The following is a 22,634-nucleotide window of genomic DNA, read 5'->3' as shown; positions in this document are numbered from 1 at the left end:
CAAACCAGAGCCCTTTACCACCAGAAAATGCTAATTACACCTGGAAACTTGGCTTATATTTTTTATAGAATTTCACACAGTCTCTCACCAGAGGACAAGATGCAAATGCAGAACTCGTATGATTGCATTGTTATCCCCAGATACTGCAATTGAGTTTTCAGAAGTAAAATTTCCATCCTCAGCCCCAAGTAACTGAAAAAACTGACTTCAGACTCATCAGATGGGATCAAAAGAAAATACATGAGTGACCTACATAAGAAGAAAAGAGGAATAATACTTAAAATGTCATTCTTTGTATTTGTCTCCGTCTCTTAACAAATGGACTAAGGACAATGGGAATAGTAATTACAGGGAACATCAAATGGCAGAACTATAATCAGAGACAAACTCTGCCGCATATTTGATACTCTATTAGCTTCAACAATCATGATTTCATGGCAAACAAGAGTATCAAACAAGAGTGTCAAAAATATCTACCCATGTATTTAGGCCCTATTGTTCACAGAAGAAGACTACATTTAATCTTTGATAGTTTTTCTTAATTTTAATTTTTCCAAAGGAGAAGTTATCAGAGAAGTGGATGTTATTCACTGCTTTGTAAATTATTCTCCCAAAGGAAGGAAACCATTTTAAAGAAGAATTTTGAGAAAACATGAAAATTTCCTTCTCACCTTTCTTCAAATTAGTCCATCTGTAAACCTGGTTCAAGTAAAAGCACCTCCTCGAGCAAGAAGCAGTTAAAAAAAAAGAGGACCTTATGTTTTTTTACTGTCCAGCTCCTCATTCTTGAAAAGAGAAATCGTATCATAGAATCATAGGATGGTTTGGATAGGAACAGACCTTAAACACCACCTAGTTCCAACCTTTCTGCAGGGGCAGGGACACCTTGTGATAGAGAGAGGAGAAAAAGACTGTTCCACTCCCAAAACACAGGTAAGAGGAAAAGGTTTTCTTGACAGCCTTTAGACTAGTCTGGGAGCTACCAACTCTTTCTGAAGATGCACGATGTTGAACCAAGCCTCCTCTAGACTTGCAAGGACAAACACTGTGCCTGAGCACCCCAGCATGAAGGGGAGCCTGCAGGGGTAAAGAAATACTTTGCAATGAAGGAGGACTCTGCACTCAATACAGATTCCAGATTATGAGAAATAAACCCATCTGTAGCAAGAACTACTGCCAACTCTTTCCACGGAACAGTTATCTGGAAAATACCACACCAAGAGAGATAATTGTTTGTTCTTTCCATATCTTTACACTGAGAAGTCATCTATATTCTTTTGTGATAAAAGTCCCTACAAGCAAATGCAAAGTCAATGTCATGTGTGATTTCTGATATTTTCAGATCTACTCAGAAAATTATCCTGAATACTTGTTGAAAAGAAGTTACTCCTTCAGTGAATTCAGATATCACAAGAAAAATCTGCATGAACAAAATAGTTGTCTGTTTCAAGGATTAGAGAGTTTATGTCCTGAACCAAAATCAACATCTTAAATTACAAGCAGGTTGATAAAGGCATCCATTTAACATTTCATGGGTTAAATAAACAAAGATGCTTCATAATAGCAAAATTAAATTATCTGAGCTGTCCAGTATTGTAATGATTTTTCAGTTTTAATCTCATTTAATTGTTGTAACACAGGACAAAATGTGGAACAATGATGAGAAGGTCACCAGGAAAGTAACATAGAGAGAATACCTCTGCAGCCCAATACTAGAATAATACTCTGCTGCTGTTTATATATATTTATATTGCAAGACAGCCAAAAAGACCTCAGTTATGTTCTGAGCCCCTTTGTGCTGGGCACTTTGGAAACACAAAAGGGAACAAAGTCCAAGCCCCAAAGGGCTCCTACTGTAAAAAGATAAGTGATATAGCAAAGAGAAGGGGATGCATTTAAAATAGACTGACTTTTTAATACCTATATCCATTTGTCATCCTTTCAAACTTCCAAGAGAGAAAAAAAATCCTGACCTGGTCCTCAAATCTACCATATTCTGAATATTATTTTCAATGTTAATCAAAGCATGGTTAAGATTTTCCTTTTTAAAAAAATAAAAATTAACCCCAGTTATATTTCCCTGGCTTTTACAAACAAGCATGCAATTAGAAAAAATGAAACAGAATGAAACGAAAACCAAAATAAAACTACCAGTGAGGACAGGAAACACAGTGAAAATTTGGTTATTCTAATTCTTGCCCTTGACTATTGTTGGACACTATTTTCATGCAGACACAGATAATGTCCTCTAATTCCACTTCAAGAGTCTATTCCTGTCAGTTAAACATTATCTAAAAGTCCCTGTGGAGGTGTTCATTTAAAGCTGATGCTGGCACAGTTTCTTGCTCTTTGCCAGCCATCTGGTCACATACTGAATTGTCAGCTATTTTAACTAAACCTGAGAGAAAGACTGAACGAGTAAACAAAAACATCAACAACAGAAAACTCAGGATGCAAAGTAACCACAACAATTCAGCCTAAAGTCACTATTTCTTTTCACTCCCAAAATTCAGACAAAAGAGACTTGATGCTAAAAAACACCCTCAAAAGGTGGCAACCTGAGGCTGTTTTGACTCCACAGTCCATAGGCACAGCTGTAAACACACACTGAGCATTCGCATCACCCCCCAAAGCCCCCTCCACACTCTCCTAACAGTCAATAGAAAATATACAGAGCCATTTGTTTACATTAAAACTTAGAATCCCAGAGGCTGATATTCGAAATTATTTTCCGTGCTATTCAATAAAACCTTTTAAGATCAATTTTTAACTGTGGATGCCTCAGTCCTACGCTTTCTATGCATCCTGACTTAAACAACAGAATGTGGAAGCTGACTGTCTCATTAAAGCACCCATATGAGAAAACTCACTACAGTTTCTACACAAACAGCCAAGAGTTCCACTACATTAAAATGAAACCAAATCAAACCTCTTTTTTCCTCATGGTCTTCTCTCTTCTCTGCGCAACGTTGTTCCATCTTACACACACACTTAGATGTGCCATAAGTGCTTTCTTTAAAGTGCATAAAAGCTATCCACAGCTCTCCTAAGAATGAAACAGTTTTAATATTTTCTGATCCATGTTCCTGCCACAAACATTCACCGGCAGTATGATAGCTCCAAGAGCAGACATCTGATTCTTGACATTTAAAGATACAATACTGGTGAAAAATAGTGACGCTGTATTAACTGCAAACAGCTTGTGAGGGAGTAGGTGATGTACTCCTAAAATGTATGATCAGAACAAGCAATAATTTCAACCTTTTGATTTTTTGTATTTGACTCAAAGCCATGAGAAAAAGGAATAGCCAGATAAACAAATCTGGACTTGTTACAATAACTATTTTTGAGAATTTATATTCTATGGCAAAGGGGGAAGTAGGTTGTTTTCCTGCTGGAGAAAGTATTAAGGTACCCCAAAGTTTCTCAAAAGGGTCTCAAAAGCTTTCATAATAAAATAAGCAGTAAATGAAGGAAAATCTTGAAATTACAGAAATCAAAGAATTTGTATCCTGGTAACATTCGGTTAATTGACACTGTAATGCTAAGTGCAAGCACTACAACACCAAACTCCTTATACCCCTACTGTGACTGCCATATAAATTCAGAAAGTACACAGTAAGGTCGTATTTTCCAACATGAAAAAAATGAAGTCTGTTCCAACATGGACTGTTTCTTTGAAATACTGAATGCTAGGGGAAAAAGAAAGGACAGGAAAAGAAAAAAGAAATGAAAAGAAACAAAAAGAAAAAAGAAGAGAAGAGAGGAAAGAAAAAGCAGATTTATTTTTAATTTCAGCAGCATTACCCCTTGTTTGGTGACCAGTGACCTCTTGGAAAAGATGAAATATCAGAGCAAACCTCTGTCCCCCACAAACACTTGAGACAAGGCAGAGCACAGTTAACAGCAATCAGTTCTCCACACTGTACCTGGAGGTACTGACAGGACCGTTCCTGTTGACACGTCTCTGCCTTCACCACTGTCTGGTCCATGTTAACTGATGCTTTCTGGTAAACTTCTCGGGCTCTGCTCACGGTTAATGTAGAGGACCAAGAGCTTTTCTTCATTAACTGGGAGTCCAAATTCACAGGCAGGTTTGCACAGGTGGAGCATTTGACGTCATTATTGCTTCTGGATGACTTCACAGTATGTTCGCTAATAGTGTTATAGGCTTCCATAAAGTATTGGGAAGAAGAACGATCAGGGCACCTTCCCATGGTCATGACCCCACTGGGACCATGATAAACGCAAACATCATTGTCCAAGTTGTCATCTGAACTCCACCATCCCGATGCATTGGATCTGGGCTTACCTTCTGATCTCCTTTCTTTACTCTTGCTGCGCTTTCCGTACCTCATTGTCTGCGACTCCTCTGGGCTCGCTTTGCTCCCATTGACGCTCCCCTTGGATGGTCCCTCCAGTGAATGGGACTTGGTAAAGAGCTTTTGGACAGAATGGACCAGGTGCCGGATCCTCCCGGGGCTGTCGCTGCGGTGCTCCATGGCAGTCCTCTTGTACTGTAGAGTGTGGTAGCCGTCCCGATTCAGAGGCAGCTGCCGCTCAAACTGGTCCAAAAGGTTGGCGGGAATACGGTTGCTCTTGTTGGCAGTTCCGTGGGGAACCAGAGCACACTCATCTTTGAGTTCGTGGTGGGAGTTGTAATGTCTCCGGGGAAACGTGCTGCTGGCAATCTGATCATTGTAGGGCACCATGCACTCTGCCTGAAAAGAGTTCCTTTGAGTGTAGTAAGGGTGGTCTGCAGGATGGGGGTCCACCGGGTTTAACAAATATGGCTTCCGGTCTGGGTGGTGTGGCAGAGTGTCACACGGAGAGTCACAGGCAACTCCGTGATGGTGACTACGGCTGCTGGATAATCCCTTCATTGCTGATGTAAAGCAAGTCCCAAAGTCATCTAATACGTATGGCTATGCAATGGGCAGATCTCAGAGAAAGGCCTAAAAGAATGAAATACAACAGAAGCTGTAAGATATTCAAGCTAAGAGGAAAAAAACAGCACACATTCATTTGCATTCATTGTTTCTTACTTTAAAAGTAATAGGAATAAACATTCTCTGATTCTTTTCGTCTCTTATGTCGAACATGGTGATAGGGGATGCCTAAATAATACACATGAAAATGTACCTTGTTCCACCAGCTGGAAGAGAGACAAAAGAACAACTTTCTAATATGAAATTCATTATTCATGAATCCACAGCACAGCAAATATCACCACTTATACCCTAAAATCTCAGTCCTGGAAACATTCACGGACACAGGCCTCCCAGAAGGTCTTAATTGCTTATCTGCATGTTTTCAGGGCCAAATAAACATTTTTTAAAAGATCACATAATTAATAGAGACCTTTATGGGTTGCATTGGGACAAATTCAAAGAGTGATACAATTACTGGGAAGCTTCTTTGTGTTCACTGCACATCTGTTCATGATTCAAGTGAAGGTTTACTTGATCTCTGTGCTGCCTGCCTAGACTGTGAACACTTCAAGACAATATAAACCCATTATTTCTGTAATGTCTTTTCAAATTAAAAATAAAACAATACTAAATTACACTGTCAAAATGATGCCAAATTATATATATATAGCCTGTGTATTTAGGGCTGTTGTATTTATAGCTTACTTGCTCCTATTTAAAAATACTAATCTTATTCTGGTAATGCAAAGCTTCGTTTAATTTTCCATAAATTTTCAAAGTACTATGTTATTTAAATATCCCCACCTACTCCATTACAAACATTGGTATAGTCCAAACTTTCACAGTGCTATAAAAGTGTAAGGGATTTCACTATTTAGTACTTGATTGCAGTTATTTGGCCCTGGAGTGACTCACAGTGTTACAAATTATTGATTACAACAAGTTGAAAAATCTTCATCACCAGTGATGTAACAACCACTCTATTTAAGGCCATATGTCCTTGTTTCAGCTCTCACCACTGGCAAAATCTCAATGTAACTGCTACTGCAACCTTTGAGCTACTAATGTGTAAATTATGGGGTTTCAGATCTGGCAGAACATTCTCACACTGCTCTCTAAGCTCCTGATGGGCAGACGACTCCTTAGAGGGTTCCCTCTTATACTGCACACAACTGAAATGGAAGTCACTCAGCTACTTTTTTCGTCATGGATAATCAGAGAATACTTTTGGAAATGTCACCCTTGAGACCTTTCTTGGAGTATGGATAGACATACATAGCAAATATTTTTCCACTACGTTCCTCCAGTGTTCTCTCTGATGAAGTTCATGTTTTAACAGGGTGTAGACACTGTGCCTACTGGCAAATTGAAATCAATGAAGTTTTCTAAAATAGCTTTAAGTCAATCTCAGTCTGGAAAAGCATGCTCTGTAGTTGATCAGAACATTTTTCATACTTCTGAATCTGTGGTGAGCTCAAAAGAAGGTATTTTTTCAATATGCTTCAAAGCTAGTATGGATATCTTGCATTTCACTCCCCCTCACTGGATCCCTGCAATGCAGAAAACGTTAATTCTCAGAAGACCTTGAATTTAAAAAAAAAAAAGAGTTTTCAAAATACATTGAAAGGCACTTGAAATATTCCAATGGATAAGCTCAATGGCTTACCTGAAGAATGGCCAAAGGCACTTTTGAAAGCAGAAAAATAACATATTCAGAGAGCTGGACCTGTTAATTATACTGTAGTGACAATTCTTAGCACTTCTAAAGAGCATTATAGATCGCTACCAACTCCCTTAAAAATGTGATCTACTGTGTAACAGAGAAAATTCCAAAGGGTTGTACCAGTAGATCCATTAGTTAGATCACTGAAAATGTTACTTCACCATCAAGAAGAATGTTACTGGACGATATAATGATCAAATAAAAATACTCCAATCTTTGGTATCTATGAATATCTTTCAAGCCACCAACCAGTTAATCTTTATTTAAATCCATTTATAATCATGCTACAGTCCTCGAGATTATTGATAAATCATCTTAAGGGCTAGCAACAGGCCAGTGTGCTATATAAGATAAAAAGCATAGAACTTTGCTCCAAAGATATGAGAAAGACACAGAAAAGTTCAGTAATGTGGGACATGCCCAGAACCAGTGATATATTTGCATTTTTCATTAACTGAATGACTACTTGTTATTATAGTAGAGGTGTTCCCTCTGAATTTGTCTGTGGCCTTCCTTTGGACTCATTGCAGCAAGTCCATGGAATTATTAAGCATATGTAGTCAATATATTGGTAGAACAGAATGTCTGGAATGAGGAAACATTTGATATGAATTATAGGCTGGGACAGAATAGTGTGGGACATCTTGAAGATAAAGATGAGTGGTTTGGATGCACTGGCAATATAGATGTCAAGAAAGACATGCAGGAGGTCTTATAAAAGTGAAAAAGCTTATGAAAAGTGTCATTTGTCTGTATAGGGAGAAAAAAAGGTTTCCATAAATTGTGGAGGAAGCACTGCTAAGCACTGCTACATGAGCTTGGATGGCAAGTAGGATGTTGGATATGTTTAGGAGAAAAGATAACATTTAATTTTACACACATCTTGATTCTGAGCTGTCAGTGAATCTTCTGTGAGGAAATGCCAGAGAAAAAAGGCAGAAAATAGATAGGATAATCTGCCCAAGAGGAATCAGATTAATAGATATATAGAATAACATAAAATATGCTTGTGAAAGCAAAAGATCAATGAGTAACGCAAAAAGGAGAATAAAGATTTGAAGGAGCAGCAGATTTAAAAAGAGGAGGGAAAAGAGAAGTAGCAAAGACCAGAGTGATAGAAAAAACAAATCCAAAGGGAGCAACTAACCTGTGTAAAAAAGAGTGATGTTAAAGGCTTAAAAAGCTGGGAGAAATTGCAACCCACGGTAACAATTGTTTATTTCCAACTTAGACTGTTCTATGTATGAGGACAGTTTTTTCCTGCTGCAACAGCATTGAAAACATCTATTTTATCATGTGTCAATTGTGATAAAATATGAGTATTAATTAGAATCATAGAGTCATAGAATCGTCTGGGTTGGAAGGGACCTCAAGATCATCAAGTCCAACCCTTGATCCACTACCGCTGCAGTTACCAGACCATGGCACTGAGTGCCACATCCAGTCTCTTTTTAAATATCTCCAGGGACAGAGAATCCACCACTTCCCTGGGCAGCCCATTCCAATGTCTGATCACCCTCTCCGTAAAGAAATTCTTTCTAATATCCAACCTAAGAATATAACTTCATTTTACCTTAGCTACTTTACTGTTGCTACAGTATTGCAAGTGTAATGAATTAACAAAAAACCCAAGAAAGTATCATAGTAAACCTTCCAGGAAGGAAAGAATACGTATAAAATGCTCTGTACTCAAGAAAAGAGTGGTGGTTTTTTCCTAAATATTTAGTGGACAATTCTTCTGCACACATACACCCACACCCATGCACAAAACACACAACAAAGTCCTCAACACAATTCCCAAATCACTCTCACACCTCAATCCTGCTTTAATATGTTAATATTTGTCTAGAAAAAAACCCCACAAACAAAACAATGCTACATCCTCTGATTCCACCAGTGTTTTTTAAAGCACATGCATCACTTTCTGCAATGGTGTTGGCTGAACCTATCAATCAATGTTTAGTGCAATTAACAGTTGGAAACAGGGCTATGTGATCCTGCCATCAATAGCTGAGAGGAAAACAATAAGATTTTTATTGTATTGCTATTTTTTGCTAAACTAGGAACATTTAATTACTCATGAAATAAGGCAAGAGAACTGATGAACATACTGTGTATTAATAAACAATTGAAATAGCAATGCTATGGACAGCAGACCAAAACAATCTCATGGTATAGGACTAAATGAGATGTTAAATAGATACAGCATTTTAAGGCTGAAGAATGCTTATTGCTTCCAACTTTCATGTTACATTTGCTTTTGTTTTATCAAGATTGCCCTAGGTAAGAAGGATATGAATATATTCATCTTTGTGGCTAACATGGTGTCCCTAATGCACAATGACTTGTTGGAATAAGTTAGTGGCATAATTAATTCTCATGTAATTGAAGTGAAAACACATGCAAAACCCCCAAACCTGAATGCATTAATTACCTACACTTTACAGATTTGATTTAACTCTATTGCCTACTCATGTGTTCCAAATTTAGTCATAAAACACATCTTCAAGAAACATGTTCTCTCCCTTAGATATATGTGGAAACTTCTCTTATAAAAGCTTTATTGCTGTGCCAATCTCATGAAGACCCCAGAATTAAGTTTCTTACATTTTTACAGTAAGTTGTGAAAAACAATCAGGTACCAAATACTTTCACAATAATGCATACATAGGTATATAGAGAGTAAGTAGATAATATAGGAGGAAGTAGTAGGTAGTACAAAAAGGATAATTAATAACTCAGAATTACTAATATAAGAAAAAAAGATTTACATCCATTAAAGGTTTACAAAACTTCATAATTGAAACGCATTTTGTAGGATCAGTATGAAGAGTCAACATTTATCTTCTTTCAATAATCTGATTATGTTGTATCAGGTCAAGATTCAGAGCAAGGCAAACTGCCATAGGATCAATATAATGCATAATATAAAGTGTAAGGGCAGTAGCTGATAGGGTAACTGACAGAATGGCAGTGATGTCTATATCAAGGTGGGTAGCTTAACTATATAAACAAACAAGTGAAATATATATGAGAAACAAACATGCTGAATGGGACCTACAGAAAAAAGCTGGGGAGGGACTTTTCACAAAGGAGATGTGGTGATGGCTTTAACTACTTCAAACTACTGTGGCAAGAATGTTCTGTTCAAACCCAAGACCACTGAACTACATGGGAGAAAACAGACAATTTGTAGTAGTGTTCCTGTTTTATGCTCTGTGTCAAACAAAAAGAGGTTCTCATTTTCATGTGGAACACCGAAGTTTCTCAGTATTTGCTTATTTATTTCCTAACATGGTATGGGATGTTCCCAGGGAAATGTCTTTCCCTAGTTCTGAGACTTTTACAAACAAATGGAAGATATATTTACACTCAGAACCATGCTCCTCGTGCTCCTCATGCAGCACATTGCTGTATCCCAAAGGTCTTGGCATTTTGCATCCTTCCTGTGTGTCCTTTCTGTTATTTTACATCACATTAATAAAAATACAGACATCAATAAAAGGATACATATTTTAAAATGCATCAGTCCACATATTTTATTAAAGGTGTTCAGAAGAAAATGAGAACTCAAATTGTTTTCCTAATCTGTTCTGACAAGTAATATGAAAGATACTGTGCCTTGGGCAGAATTCTCAGGAGAATGTCTGGCTTCTGCTTCCATGGCAGCAATCCCACCAGACAAGCAACATTTATAATATAATTCAATCCTGAATAGTAGACTGGGACCCATGAAGAGAAATGTTTTGGCCAGTAACATAAGCTCATTCCAAGTTCATGGGCAGATCAATAGGTGGGAGTAACTGGGGAAAAATGTAATTATATTCTAGCCTATCTGTGAGAAATCCGTTATGAATGGTACTCATAAAGCAAAAACAGAAGAGGCATCCCACTAGCATTGTAATAAAAATGGACCTTTGTTTTCTTTTTTTTCTGTCTTCATTTGACAAACTTTAGTTTGTGTATATCTGTGTTGACAAGTTTCACTTTTACATTTTATGACTGCTTTCATACATGGGCGTTTGGTGAGCAACTGTGTTTCAGATTTCTTCATGTCTGTTGCTAATAGCAAGTGGATTCTTCACTAGGAGTGTCACCAGAACTGTAGTCACTATAGGAGCCTAATACATAATTAATCTCTGAATCATATCTAAATACATTACAAGGTTGTCAAGAATTCTAGCAGCAATATGTCAGCAAAATTTAGACACACAGAGTCTGATTTTTTCAGTCCTGTTAGGAGTGAAACTGGCAATAGGAAGGATTTCATGCAAAAGTCTACAATCTATTCTACAAGTAGAAGTACTAAACTGTGACCATCTGCTCTTCTACTCTCCTCATTTGCACACACAATTAACAGTCAACTTTAAAAAACCCTTCTGATGTGCTCCAACGAATAATAATATAATGTGCAATGAGTCTACTATAATGTGTATAGGACATGGAGTCTCTCTGACTTGACAACATACAGCACGTTGGCTGGAAAGCCTGTAGTGGATGCCACTGCAAATTCAGAACTGCCAATCAACATATACTCTTCCCAGAAAGAAAATGACCAGCAGACTATGTCTGTATAACATGCAGGTAAGATAATACATTAAACCGAGTCATTTGGTAAGCATTATATAGGCAGCACTGAAGCATATAGAAGTTTAGATGTTACATTAGACATGGTAATGTTTGCTTGCAGTGCAGAAATCTGACTGTATCCTGGGCTGCATCAAAAGAAGGGTGAGTAGCAGGTCGAGGGAGACGATTCCCCACCTCTACTCTGCTCTTGTGAGACCCCATCTGGAGCACTGTGTCCAGTTCTGGAGCCACCAAAACAGTAAGGACATGACAAAGATGATAAAAAATGGGAGGACCTCTCCTGTGGACAGGACAAGACAGTGGTTACTGTTCAGCCTGAAGAACACAAGGCTCTGAGGATACCTTATAGTGGCCTTCCAGTACCTGAAGGGGGTTACAGAAGAGGTGGGGAATATATGATATATGAGATATAGATATATGATGAGATATGAGATATATGATATATGAGATATTAGATATATGAGAAAGGGAAATGGCTTTGTACTGTACGAGGATAGATTTAGGTTAGATAATAGGAAGAAAGTATTTTCTGTGAGGGTGGTGAGACAATGGCACTTAGAAATTAAGATAAACATGATGTTGAATATTTATTTATCCACAAAAAAAAAGAAACAAAAAGAAACCACTCAACTCATTTTAATTTAATGAAACGTAGTTTTATGAGCCTCTTTCTACAGCTTCAGACTTACTCACAGACCTTGACCTCATTTAGCAGAAATAAATTTCCTTGAAGAACGTTCTTCCAAGTACACTGTGATCTTTTAAGTCCAAGTAAAAGGGAATGCTACAAAAACATATAAGCATCAGACTCTCTATGCTTGCAGATGGTCTCTCATCTTGGCTTTCAATTGGTAGCTCTATTTGAATGGTGTCCCCCATGAAAATCTCTTGTCAGCCCCAGAAACTAATTCAGGTGGAGAAAGAAATTTAAAGGTGTCTTAATGGAGAAATTTTATGGAAACCTTGCAGGAGCTCTCCGAAGACCAAGGGTAAGAGTTGTGAAGATGTTAGTTTTGACAGAGTTACACTACAGGGCCTATTGATCCTCACAGCTGGGTAGCCCATGTGCTTCTCCCACTAGCCCACCTGAAAGAAAAAAGCCTGCAAAGCCACAGTGAAAATATCTGGTACTCTGACTACCAGTAAAAATATCCTGGAAAATCAACTTCATAGCCATATTGGTATTATAGAGCTTTGACAGGATCAACAAATGTTGACTGTATCAACCACTATGATCAACCTGCCCCACCATGGATATGTTTTAGGCCCTCTGTGCTCAGGCTTGGTTTCTCCAGTGGGGAAGCAGGAAAAGACACAAGGCAAACTGGGGCAAGAATGTTCTGCTCAAATCCAAGGCCAGTAAACTACACAGGAGAAACAAAAGCCCTCTCTGAATGCATGAGATAAAAGAGCTCAGCCAGCAAGGTGGAAAGTTCATTGGGTTGGAAGAAAACAGGCCTGTTTAGAGAAAAACATGATCTAATTTTAACTTGTTCCACCTCAATCTAAAAATAAAACCAGCAAATGTAAGCTTGGTCTGGGACTGAATGTGAAACATCTGATTAAAGGCAGAGAATAACAGGACTATGTTAACTGGTCCCTAAACCAGATCTGTAATATTGAATTTTCTGAGTTTAAGGTGTTCTTATTTTCAAGAAAAAGAACAACAACTAAAATGGAACCAAACCCTCAAAACAAAAACCCTGAACCAAACCTGTGTTAGTAGTATATACTTTCAAAAAGCTTCTTAAGTTTATCAGGTACCTCACAAAGTACAACAGGACAGCACAAGTAAGTGCAGAAGAGAAAGCCTGTGGGCAAAATACCCACCCCAAGCATGGCACAGGGTGATTGCTGCTTTCCCTACAGGAGGCTGTGCTCTCCTGGAGGAGACGACACAACATCTCAAAACTTCAGCTTTGGGGCTTCATTCAGCTCCACTTAAACCACAGAACCTTCAGCTACATTTAATCTATACATTTACAACAGATATAATTTAAAGCCTTTTCCAAAATAACCATAGGAGTAACTGTGATTTTATTTGGATATGTATGATTTTTCTGCTATTATTTCAGCACATGCAATTTGTTTCCAATGTTCTCATGCTTCCTCTTGCATTTTTCACAAAAATACTTTTAAAGGTTTGCACATAGAGACAAGTAAATTCAAAGGTTAAAAAGTATTTTGCAAGGTTTATTCTGAACTTTACTCAGGTATATTGGGGTATTCAGACAAATGGCATATGACAGGAAGCTGTAGTATTATGCTCATTCTCTTAAGAATCAGAAAATAATTTTACTAATATGCAGGTAGAACCAAAAAAAAGCTTGATTACCGAATATAGAACACACTTAATGAACCTCTTCAAGCATGGTAAAACTATTCATAAAAATGATTTTTTTTTCAGAACAATGAACACACATTAAAATTTTCAGGATTGGATTTTAGAACAGCTTTTAAAAAAGGAAGAGGCAAAAATAACTGAAAAAATTATTGATGAAATTACTTGTGTCATTGATGAAATTATTCTGTGTCATTGATGAAATTATTCATGTCTGAGTCTCCTGATAGCCTTCTACAATGGTATGACTGGATGGATGGATGGATGGATGGGTGGATGAATAGATAGATGAGGGGAGGGCAGTGGGTGTTGTCTACTTTGACTTCAATAAGGCTTTTGACACCATCTCCCACAGCATCCTCATAGGCAAGCTTAAGTGTGGGTCAGATGAATGGACAGTGGGGTGGATTAAAAACTGTCTCAAAGATAATGCTCAGAACATTGTGATTAGTGGCACAGAGTCTAGTTGGGGGCCTTTGACAAGTGTTCTCCAGAGGTCTGTACTTTGTACAGTTGTGGTCAATATATTCATCAGTCATCTGGATGAAAGGATAGAGTGGGCTCACAGCAAGTTTGCAGATGATACAAAACTGGGAAGGGTGGTGGACACACCAGAGGGCTGTGCTGCCATCCAATGTGACCTGGATAAGCTGTAGAATTGGGCAGAGAGATATCTTATGAAATTTAACAAGGGCAAGTGTCAGGTACTGCACCCAGGGAGGAATCTATCATGCATCACTATAGGTTAGGGGCTGACCTGCTGGAAAACAGTTCTGTGAAAAAAATCCACCTGGTGGACAACAGGATCACCATGAACCAGTCACTCTGTCCTCAGCCTGGAGCTCCCACCTGGACACCTGGCCAAAGTGCAGGACCCGGCACTTGGCCGTGTTGAACCTCATCCCGTTGGAATCAGCCCAACTCTCCAGTCTGTCCAGGTCCCTCTGCAGAGCCCTCCTGCCTTCCAGCTGATCAACACTTCCCCCCAACTTGCTGTCATCTGTGAATTTGCTAATGGTTGACTCAATCCCCTCATCTAAATCATCAATGAAGATATTAAACAGAACTGGGCCCAGAACTGATCCTTGGGGACACCACTGGTGAGTGGCCGCCAGCTGGATCAGCACCGTTCAGCACCACTCTCTGGGGGCCTCCAGCAGTTCCTAACCCAGCACAGAGTGTATGAGCCCCGGGCTCACAGCTTTTCCAGGAGAATGCTGTGGGAGACAGTGTCCAAGGCTTTACTGAAGTCCAGGCAGACTCCATCCACAGCCTTCCCCTCATCCCCCAGGCGGGTCACCTGAGTATAAAAGGAGATCAGGTTGGTCAGACAGGACCTGCCTGACAGACAGGACCCAGGGGGTTTAGGACATCTCTCTTATGAGGAAAGGCTGAGGGCCTTAGGTCTCTTTGGAGAAGTGAAAACAGAGGGAAGATATCAATACTTATAAAAACTAAAACGGAAGGTGTCAGAAGGATGGGGTTAGTCTTTTTTTGCTTGTGCCCAGTGACAAAACAAGAGGTAAAGGGCACAAACTGGAACACAGAAAGTTCCATCTAAATATGAGGAGGAACTTTGAGGGTGGCAAGGCACTGGAACAGGCTGCCCAGAGGACTGGTGGAGTCCATGTCTCTGGAGACTTTCAAAACCCACCTGGACACCATCCTGTGCAACCTGCTCTAAGTCAACCTGCCCTAGAAAGAGGCTTGGACTGGATGATCTTCCAGCCTCTAACATGCTGTGATTCTGTGATTGTCTGATATTGGGTAGCTGAAAAGGAAAAATGAATAAACATTGCTGATAGCTCAAATTGCATAGTCAGCTTCATAATGTCATGGAGTTTGAATCTATATTTGACAGACTGATTGATATTTACTTCCATAGTTCATTACTAAACTTTTATCATTCTGGTGAGGCTACACAGGATTCATTCAAGGCTTTGATACTGGGAGGAAGATTGTGGTGGTACCCTCATGTTAGGTGCCACCTCAACTGCTAGTGCATGTATTTCACATGCATGTTTATAAGAAACTCAGTTCTGAAGATGATTTGTTCTTCACTGCATGCACCCTGTACAGAAGGTCATCACAAAATGTGCTGAGATATGCAAAACAGTAAATGTTGAAGGATGCTTGGCTTCATAAGCACATTAGGGATTCATACACTGCATTTTGTTTTGGGGGCTCAGAGGGAACACCAAAGCACCAGACTCTCTTATACTAGCCTTGACAGAATGTCACACATTGCTGACATTTAAACTTTTTTTTTATGTAGAGTCAGGAAGTAAAAATCAATTAAAATTCAGTTAAAAATGTTTCAATTTCACTTGAACTTTGCTGTATTAAGGAGCATTCACTGAAACAGGAAAATCAAAGTGATGGAGGGAAAGAGTGGAAGCCACTAAATGAAAAAAAGGGAAAAGCAAGTATGAGCTTAATTCTATTTTTGTGTGTTGCTATTTCTAGCAATGCCCTAATTGATATAGTTTCATAGATCTTAGTAGAATTACTCCCAAGTGAGACCAGTATGAAGTGAATGAAATGAACTTAATATCTGCTTTTAATACGTGCTAGTTTAAAGTAATAATAAAGAATAAGTATTTTCCATAATATTTAGTAGATACCATTTCAAAACCATTAATAATACACTTTAGAAGAGAATGGTATTAGTAACTCATTGTTTCATTACACAGAGTTTCCATAAATTAAATACACTTTAAAGAGCTCCTGAAATATATTTTACAATTAATGGCAAATGATAAAGCATACATATACTGGAATAACATACATATTAAAGTAAATAACTTTATTTCTAGGTTCTACTGCAAAGCATCTTGTAAGTTGTTTTAAAAAATCACTTAAACAACGTGTTTTAAATTATTTTAAATTAAATTTAGTCCTAATATTCTGTAAAATCTGCCTACAGAGTAACACATAAGTGTGCATTAAATATTTCCATACATTAAAATACTACAGGAAAGGATTCTTTAAAAGAGAAACACCATAAGCAACCTACTCTATTCATACCAAACTGGTGATAAATGCAGAACATCCTGATAATTCTTTGTTACTTCTTCCTCCTAATTTAATTTTGCTTCAGCTGAAGGGTGAGTGGATTTGTACAAACTACTCTGATTTCTGTACTTAAAAGCCATACTACTGTAAAGCTGGACAAAAATTATATATTATTATGTTATGTTATGTTATGTTTGTTATGTTATGTTATGTTATGTTATGTTATGTTATGTTATGTTATGTTATGTTATGTTATGTTATATTAATTATATTATATTATATTATTTTACTTTATTACAACCTAGCTCTTCAACAGAAATCTCATATTTCCTTTCAAAACATGAGGTTCATCATTTGTTAAAGGTCAACATTACTGTGTAAGACCAGGAGAAGACACAGTGGCTTCACTGTTTGTCCTCATACATGATATGAGTTACAAAACCCATCCATAACAGCTACTGTGGAGCTGCAATTTTTTCTTAGAGTCCACCTTGTAGAAAGACAGTAATTCAGATTTTAAAGATACTGATGTAACACTATCTGCCACTTTTCCAAGCAAATATTTTTTGATGATCAACCACTGATACATATCTGAAGCTAAAAGTATTTGGTATCATTTTCCCTCTAACAGTTCTGCAGTTCTTTGAATAGACCTTCTCAGAAGACCTAATAATGAGTCAGGTTCCCTCATGATGTTACAATACAGAATTATTTCATGTTCATCTCTGTCATAAATTAAATTGACTGGGTTCTTTCAATATCATTTGAAGGCCAATTTTCAGGCTTTCAGTAACTCCTGAAGCTGCCTCCCATCCAGCCTCTGCTAATTTAGAAAATAAAATTCTTATCTGAAATGCAATGTTTTGCGCTGTATCAGTAAATACAGATTTGTTCTGTACAGATTCCTCTGTCTACAAAGAACGTGACTGAAAATGTCCAGTAAACTTGCCATAACAGAACTTGGTTCTTTCCTTGCTTTTCCCCTTTAAGATCCTAATTTGCTGTATTGTGTTTGCAGTCCAAATTAGGATCTTAAAGGGGAAAACACACAAAATAAGACCATGCAAGTAGATCTGCAACCCCTCCCGACATGAAGGTATATGTAGAATGTTAAACAGTGGTGATCTCTTTTTTAAATTTATTTTTTTATGTTTATTTTTAAGAATAGGTACTTTATTGGCTGAGTATAAAGATGAGTTTTCAAGAGGCCTGGATACTTTTAAAAAAGACATTCCACTCTTTTCCAAATAGAAAGAAACTGGCAGGTAAAGGACATACATAAAGTTCAGAATAAAACCTTGGAAATACCATGAAAAGGTCTGTGAATTCTCCTACGTTAAGTGAACAGAAAAAATGTCAAGCTTGTTAGGGCTCTTAACACTGGTTTTGTTCCGGAAGACTGTGATTTTAAAGGGAAGTTTTTATGGTCTAAATACAGCTGTGATCAGCTAAGACTGTGATCTCAGGCAATTATAGTGCATCTTTGAAGTCTACGGGAGAGATGATGGACAGAAATAAAAATAATATTTGTTAAACATTACTTGCCAGGTTTCCTGCAGTAAAAAGGTATATAGAATCATCCTATCTATGTTCATTCTCCCTCCCACCATCCTGCCTCCTGCCTTGCTTCCCTAATTCAAATTTAAACTTCCAAGGGTTGGAATACAAAATTTGTACACCCCCCCAGATGTTTTGTTAAAGATAGGCAAATCCCACCTATTTCCTGACTGTGGAAAGAACATCTTCTTATAGATGAAAGAATCTGTTATTTTCGGACCTACTATCTAGTGGTACAAGGCACCAGGGGCACCATCCAGAGACAGGACCTTTCCAAGATTCACAGCATAGGAAATGGTGGCATCAGAGATCAGAGAACAAGAGCAAAAGGCACAGAGGGTATTATTAATCCTCCACATTCTCCCCCCCTTTTTTTTTTTTTTTTCCAGAAAGCACCGGCCTCCCAAGCACACTTCTTGGCAACATGAGAAAGCCAAGGACCCCACAGATTGATTATTCCTCTGGTTTCCTGCAATCAGCCCTCAAGGTTTGCCTTACGCACAAAGAGCCACCAGTCTCAGATGTAGCCAGATGCTAATTTGCTTTCTTTGGCCCTACAGTTTGAATCCTCTGAGATGACCAAGTATCTCCTGCTGTACTGCCCATTCTTGTAGCAGAGCTGGAAAGTTCCTCTATGTGCTCAGGTTGACATGTCCTCTGTCAGTTTTCTCATCACTGGGAACTGTGCAAGAGAACATTTTTTCCTTTTAGTTTTGAAGGGCTGTGTGACTAGTTGGACTGAATACAAGGCTATATTTTCTGCCATTTTCTCATAAAATTTTGAACTCAAATCTGACTGAGGCAACCATAGCACCTGTAAAAATTTTTACATTCTTACAGGTCTCATAAAAAAATAGGAACTCATAACAGGTCTGAACATTTACAGGTTCACTTCTCATACCTTTTTACTCCTGTGCCAGATTACTCCAGTTGCACAAAACAGCCTGACTGCTGCTGCCAAAAAAATGGCATGGGAAAAGGCTACATAAGGAGTAACAAAAACACCACCATGGTTCAATGAACTATCCAGTCAGTTGACACACACAGCTATGGAAAGCCATGCTTCCCAGCATATTTTATTTGCACAACTACTGGCTTTATGTTAGGATAACAAACATATTAATATCATCACCTTTTATGTTTTTATCTTCTGAACTTCTGAAAGCCTTGAAATCTATTAATATTCAAGTAAAAAGCCCATTTTTTACACAATGCAACTGGAAAAAAAATGAGGAAAAAAAAAATTTCCCAGATATTTTAACACTATTTTAAAGTCTGGTTTGGGAAAACTAGCTGAAATGAAGTCCATAAAACTTAATATTTTTTAAAAAATAATGATGGTGCCATACTAGCACTCCACGACTTACTGCTCCAAAAGATGAAGCAGTCAATTTAAAATGAGCTTGTTCTGCTGCTGTAAATCTAGCTAGGAAACATAGGGCATTCTTGTAAAGTAAGTACAGAGACTGATAGAGAATTTGAGGTTAATTTGTACACTTGTAGAAAGTATTATGCCTAGTCTTTTTTTCTTGACTAGAATCTGTTGTAGTAGGAAGTTTTTTAGATTTGAGTTCACCAGTAAAGTTTTATTAATGGCTGCTCTAAAACTGAAATGGTACAAACAGAAGCACTTCTATTAGCCTGAAAAAAACTTTAATTATTATAGCAAGCCTCTCTGTCCCACACTCATGCAGGTAACAAAGCAAAACAGTCCTCTATACCTTCAATTCCATTTCAGTCATATACTCTGGCTAAAACAACCCACAGTATCAGGAAAAACAAAAAAAAATTATCACTCCTTGTCTCAAACATTTGAAACCTTAAGCAAAATGAGAAGTTCTGAAGGCTGCAATATTTTCTTGCTCAGATCAGACTCAAGTGACTGTATCCCAGGTGATGCCCGTGTTTCACAGAGTAACCCTGATCCTTCTGGAGGATTTGCCATCCCCTTATCCGGGGGACAGGTTTACTGCAGCATCTTGCTCTGGTTAGTTAGCTGGGACTGCACTCACTCTCTTCAGGCAACCTGTGGAAACCTTAGGCTAGATAATCACAGGCTTCTGCCTATCCCTTCTCAGTCTGCCAATAGACCTCTGTTGCTACCAGACTTTGTGGTCACCGTTTTCCCAAGGTCTAAAGTCCTTTGTAATTGTTTGTCTGTTTTTTCCCACAACGCTAGTTGTCATGAGAAAACAGGACGGGGGCAAGAAGGTAAAGAAGTTTTGTTAAAAACCAAGTTACATTTATTTCCCTAAGCTGCCATTTTTCAAGGCATTGATCGAGAATAGTATGGCTAAAACCAAGACATCATGGACAAAATTTATCTGGAATACAATGACATTGCAGAAATATTCAGGGATGGACTTAACCTAAGGCCCCTGTTTCAAAATTCTTCTAATGATTGTCTAGACACCCTCTGTGAAGCTAGAATAATTGCCAAATGAGTTACTAATTGTCAGTAACTAAATATTTTTTGTTAAGCACTTAATGACATGACTCCTTCTCAAGTTATCTGCAGGCCTAAATGAACTCCACAGGCAATAATTCTTTTCTTTTATGATGTAAGGGCTATTATTCTTCCCTTTGCTTTCACAGATAACTGCAGCACACAAATGTTGCTTTGCTTTAAGGAGATTTGCTCTCAGAACTACACATTCGGGGACACATAAAGCAGCATTATGGTTCTAACGAGTAATGTTCTGGTTGAAATAGAATATGTAATGATGTATGATAAGAAACATGAGGAAGAGTGAGAGGAATGTGAAATCCTCCATGGATGAGAGCCTGATTGCCTTAGAGTCTGAGGAGACAATAACAAGCGAAGAAATTGGCTGGTGGTATTAAACTACCAACTGGTGACAACCTCTTTTTCACCTCCTGGTCAGCTACATCTCATGGTACAGCTTTCTTAGCTTCTTGGAGCTCAGGGTATGCTTCTCTGTGAAGCATGAAGAAACAGAATGTACACAGTTTCCCAGAACATCATATGATACCAAAGGGATGAAGTGAAACAGGAATGTCTCAGTGACACCCACAGGAACAGTCACCATTGCCAAACTGTCAGCATGCCTCTGCAATGCCAGACCACAGCGAGCATATGGATGCTTTAGGCTTTCTGCCATTAGACTAGATTAGCAAAGCACATGGATCATGCATATCTAGCTTTGTATTAGTGGAAAAAATATTTCGACTACATGTAGCCTCCCAGCTTTAAGGAAGAAGAGGTAATTCTAAGACAACTTCCACGGAAAAGCCTGCTGCTGCCTTCTGCATCCTTCAGGTTCTGTGGTACCTCCCCAGAGAAGCCCTTCATGTGATCTGTAATTACACCTCTGAGACCATGAACTGAGGTGTGAAACAGAATACCCTTCCCTCCTGTTGAGAGAACGTGATTGACAGCTCTGCAAAATCCCTTCAACAGATGACACTACTGGGGATTTTCATCCTGTTACAACTCATGCAGGCTGTACTGCAGCAGTCTGTGCATGGCCTCCCCAGGTGAGAGTTCTTCAGGGAAAGCTACACATTGCCCAGAACCTTTTGTGAAAACATGCTTTGTATAATCTAGAGGAGAAAACTTCAAGTCTGGGAGAACTGGATACTTCAAGTTTCATTTTCTTTAGAAAAGAATTAAACCTAAGACACAAAAAAATCCACAAGGTGAATAGCACAACATATAACCTAACCTTGGTCTCTCTAGAAGGAGATTATGGGATAGTCTGCCATGATGATGTCTGTTGCAAAATGACTGAGGCATTTAGTACATTTTCATGTATTTTTCTTATGGAACATTATTCCAACAGAAATTCAGTTTTAAAATTTGTAGCATATCGACAAAGATAAGAAAGGCAGAATATACTATCCTGCGTTGCAGTTGACTAAATAGCTAACTTTTATCAGTACTTTTAGTCTGAATGTACTAAAAATACAGTTATAAAAAATGTTCCTCCCTTTGAAGCTGACCTGGTTATTTATATACCAGTACTTAACCCATATTACCACTCTGAGATCTAGAGATGTTTCCAGCCTATGGACTTAACAGTGGCAGTGTTCTACCTGCACATTTGTTTCATTTCAAACAAGAAGCAGAATATAAAATGGGACAAAAGTTAAGTAGTAAATCAAATATTGTTTAACATGTATATCTATCCTTCTAAAGCCACACACGGTTAGTTATATTAACTTGAATAATCCTATGCAAATTAATCTTTTTGCAAATAAAAATTCCTAATACTAAATATTTGTGAAAAAGAGGACAAAATGTTCATACCAAACTCACAGTTGCATACGGTGCTTAAAATATTCTTTTAGTGTTTGCTTTCCATTTTTTTGGCATACTAATTGAATTTTCTGTTACAATGGCAGCATACAGGAATGATTTGATCAAGAACTCTTTAAATGTTAAGAAAGAGCTAGAGGAGTCTCAGAGGAAAGAATCTTGTTAATTGAAATGTAAATGCAAACATATGCGATGTTT

At 38.0% G+C, this 22,634-nt stretch overlaps 1 protein-coding gene across 3 annotated transcripts in view; it reads right to left on the bottom strand.

Moving 5' to 3' along the window:
* The window catches only part of DLGAP1 (DLG associated protein 1), a 397,957-nt gene that overhangs the window by 138,937 nt on the left and 236,386 nt on the right, over positions 1-22,634 (bottom strand). For all 3 annotated transcript variants that reach the window (XM_071737231.1, XM_071737228.1, XM_071737230.1), the window contains exon 3: positions 3,930-4,955. In XM_071737231.1, coding sequence (XP_071593332.1) covers positions 3,930-4,883 — 954 coding nt within the window. In that variant the 5' untranslated portion in view covers positions 4,884-4,955. The remainder of the gene's footprint in view (positions 1-3,929; positions 4,956-22,634) is intronic.

Source organism: Heliangelus exortis, chromosome 2, assembly GCF_036169615.1.
Source record: "Heliangelus exortis chromosome 2, bHelExo1.hap1, whole genome shotgun sequence".
NCBI classification, from domain to species: Eukaryota; Metazoa; Chordata; class Aves; order Apodiformes; family Trochilidae; genus Heliangelus; species Heliangelus exortis.
Note: the sequence above shows the minus strand (reverse complement) of the source record. Positions and strands in the feature narration are given on the sequence as shown.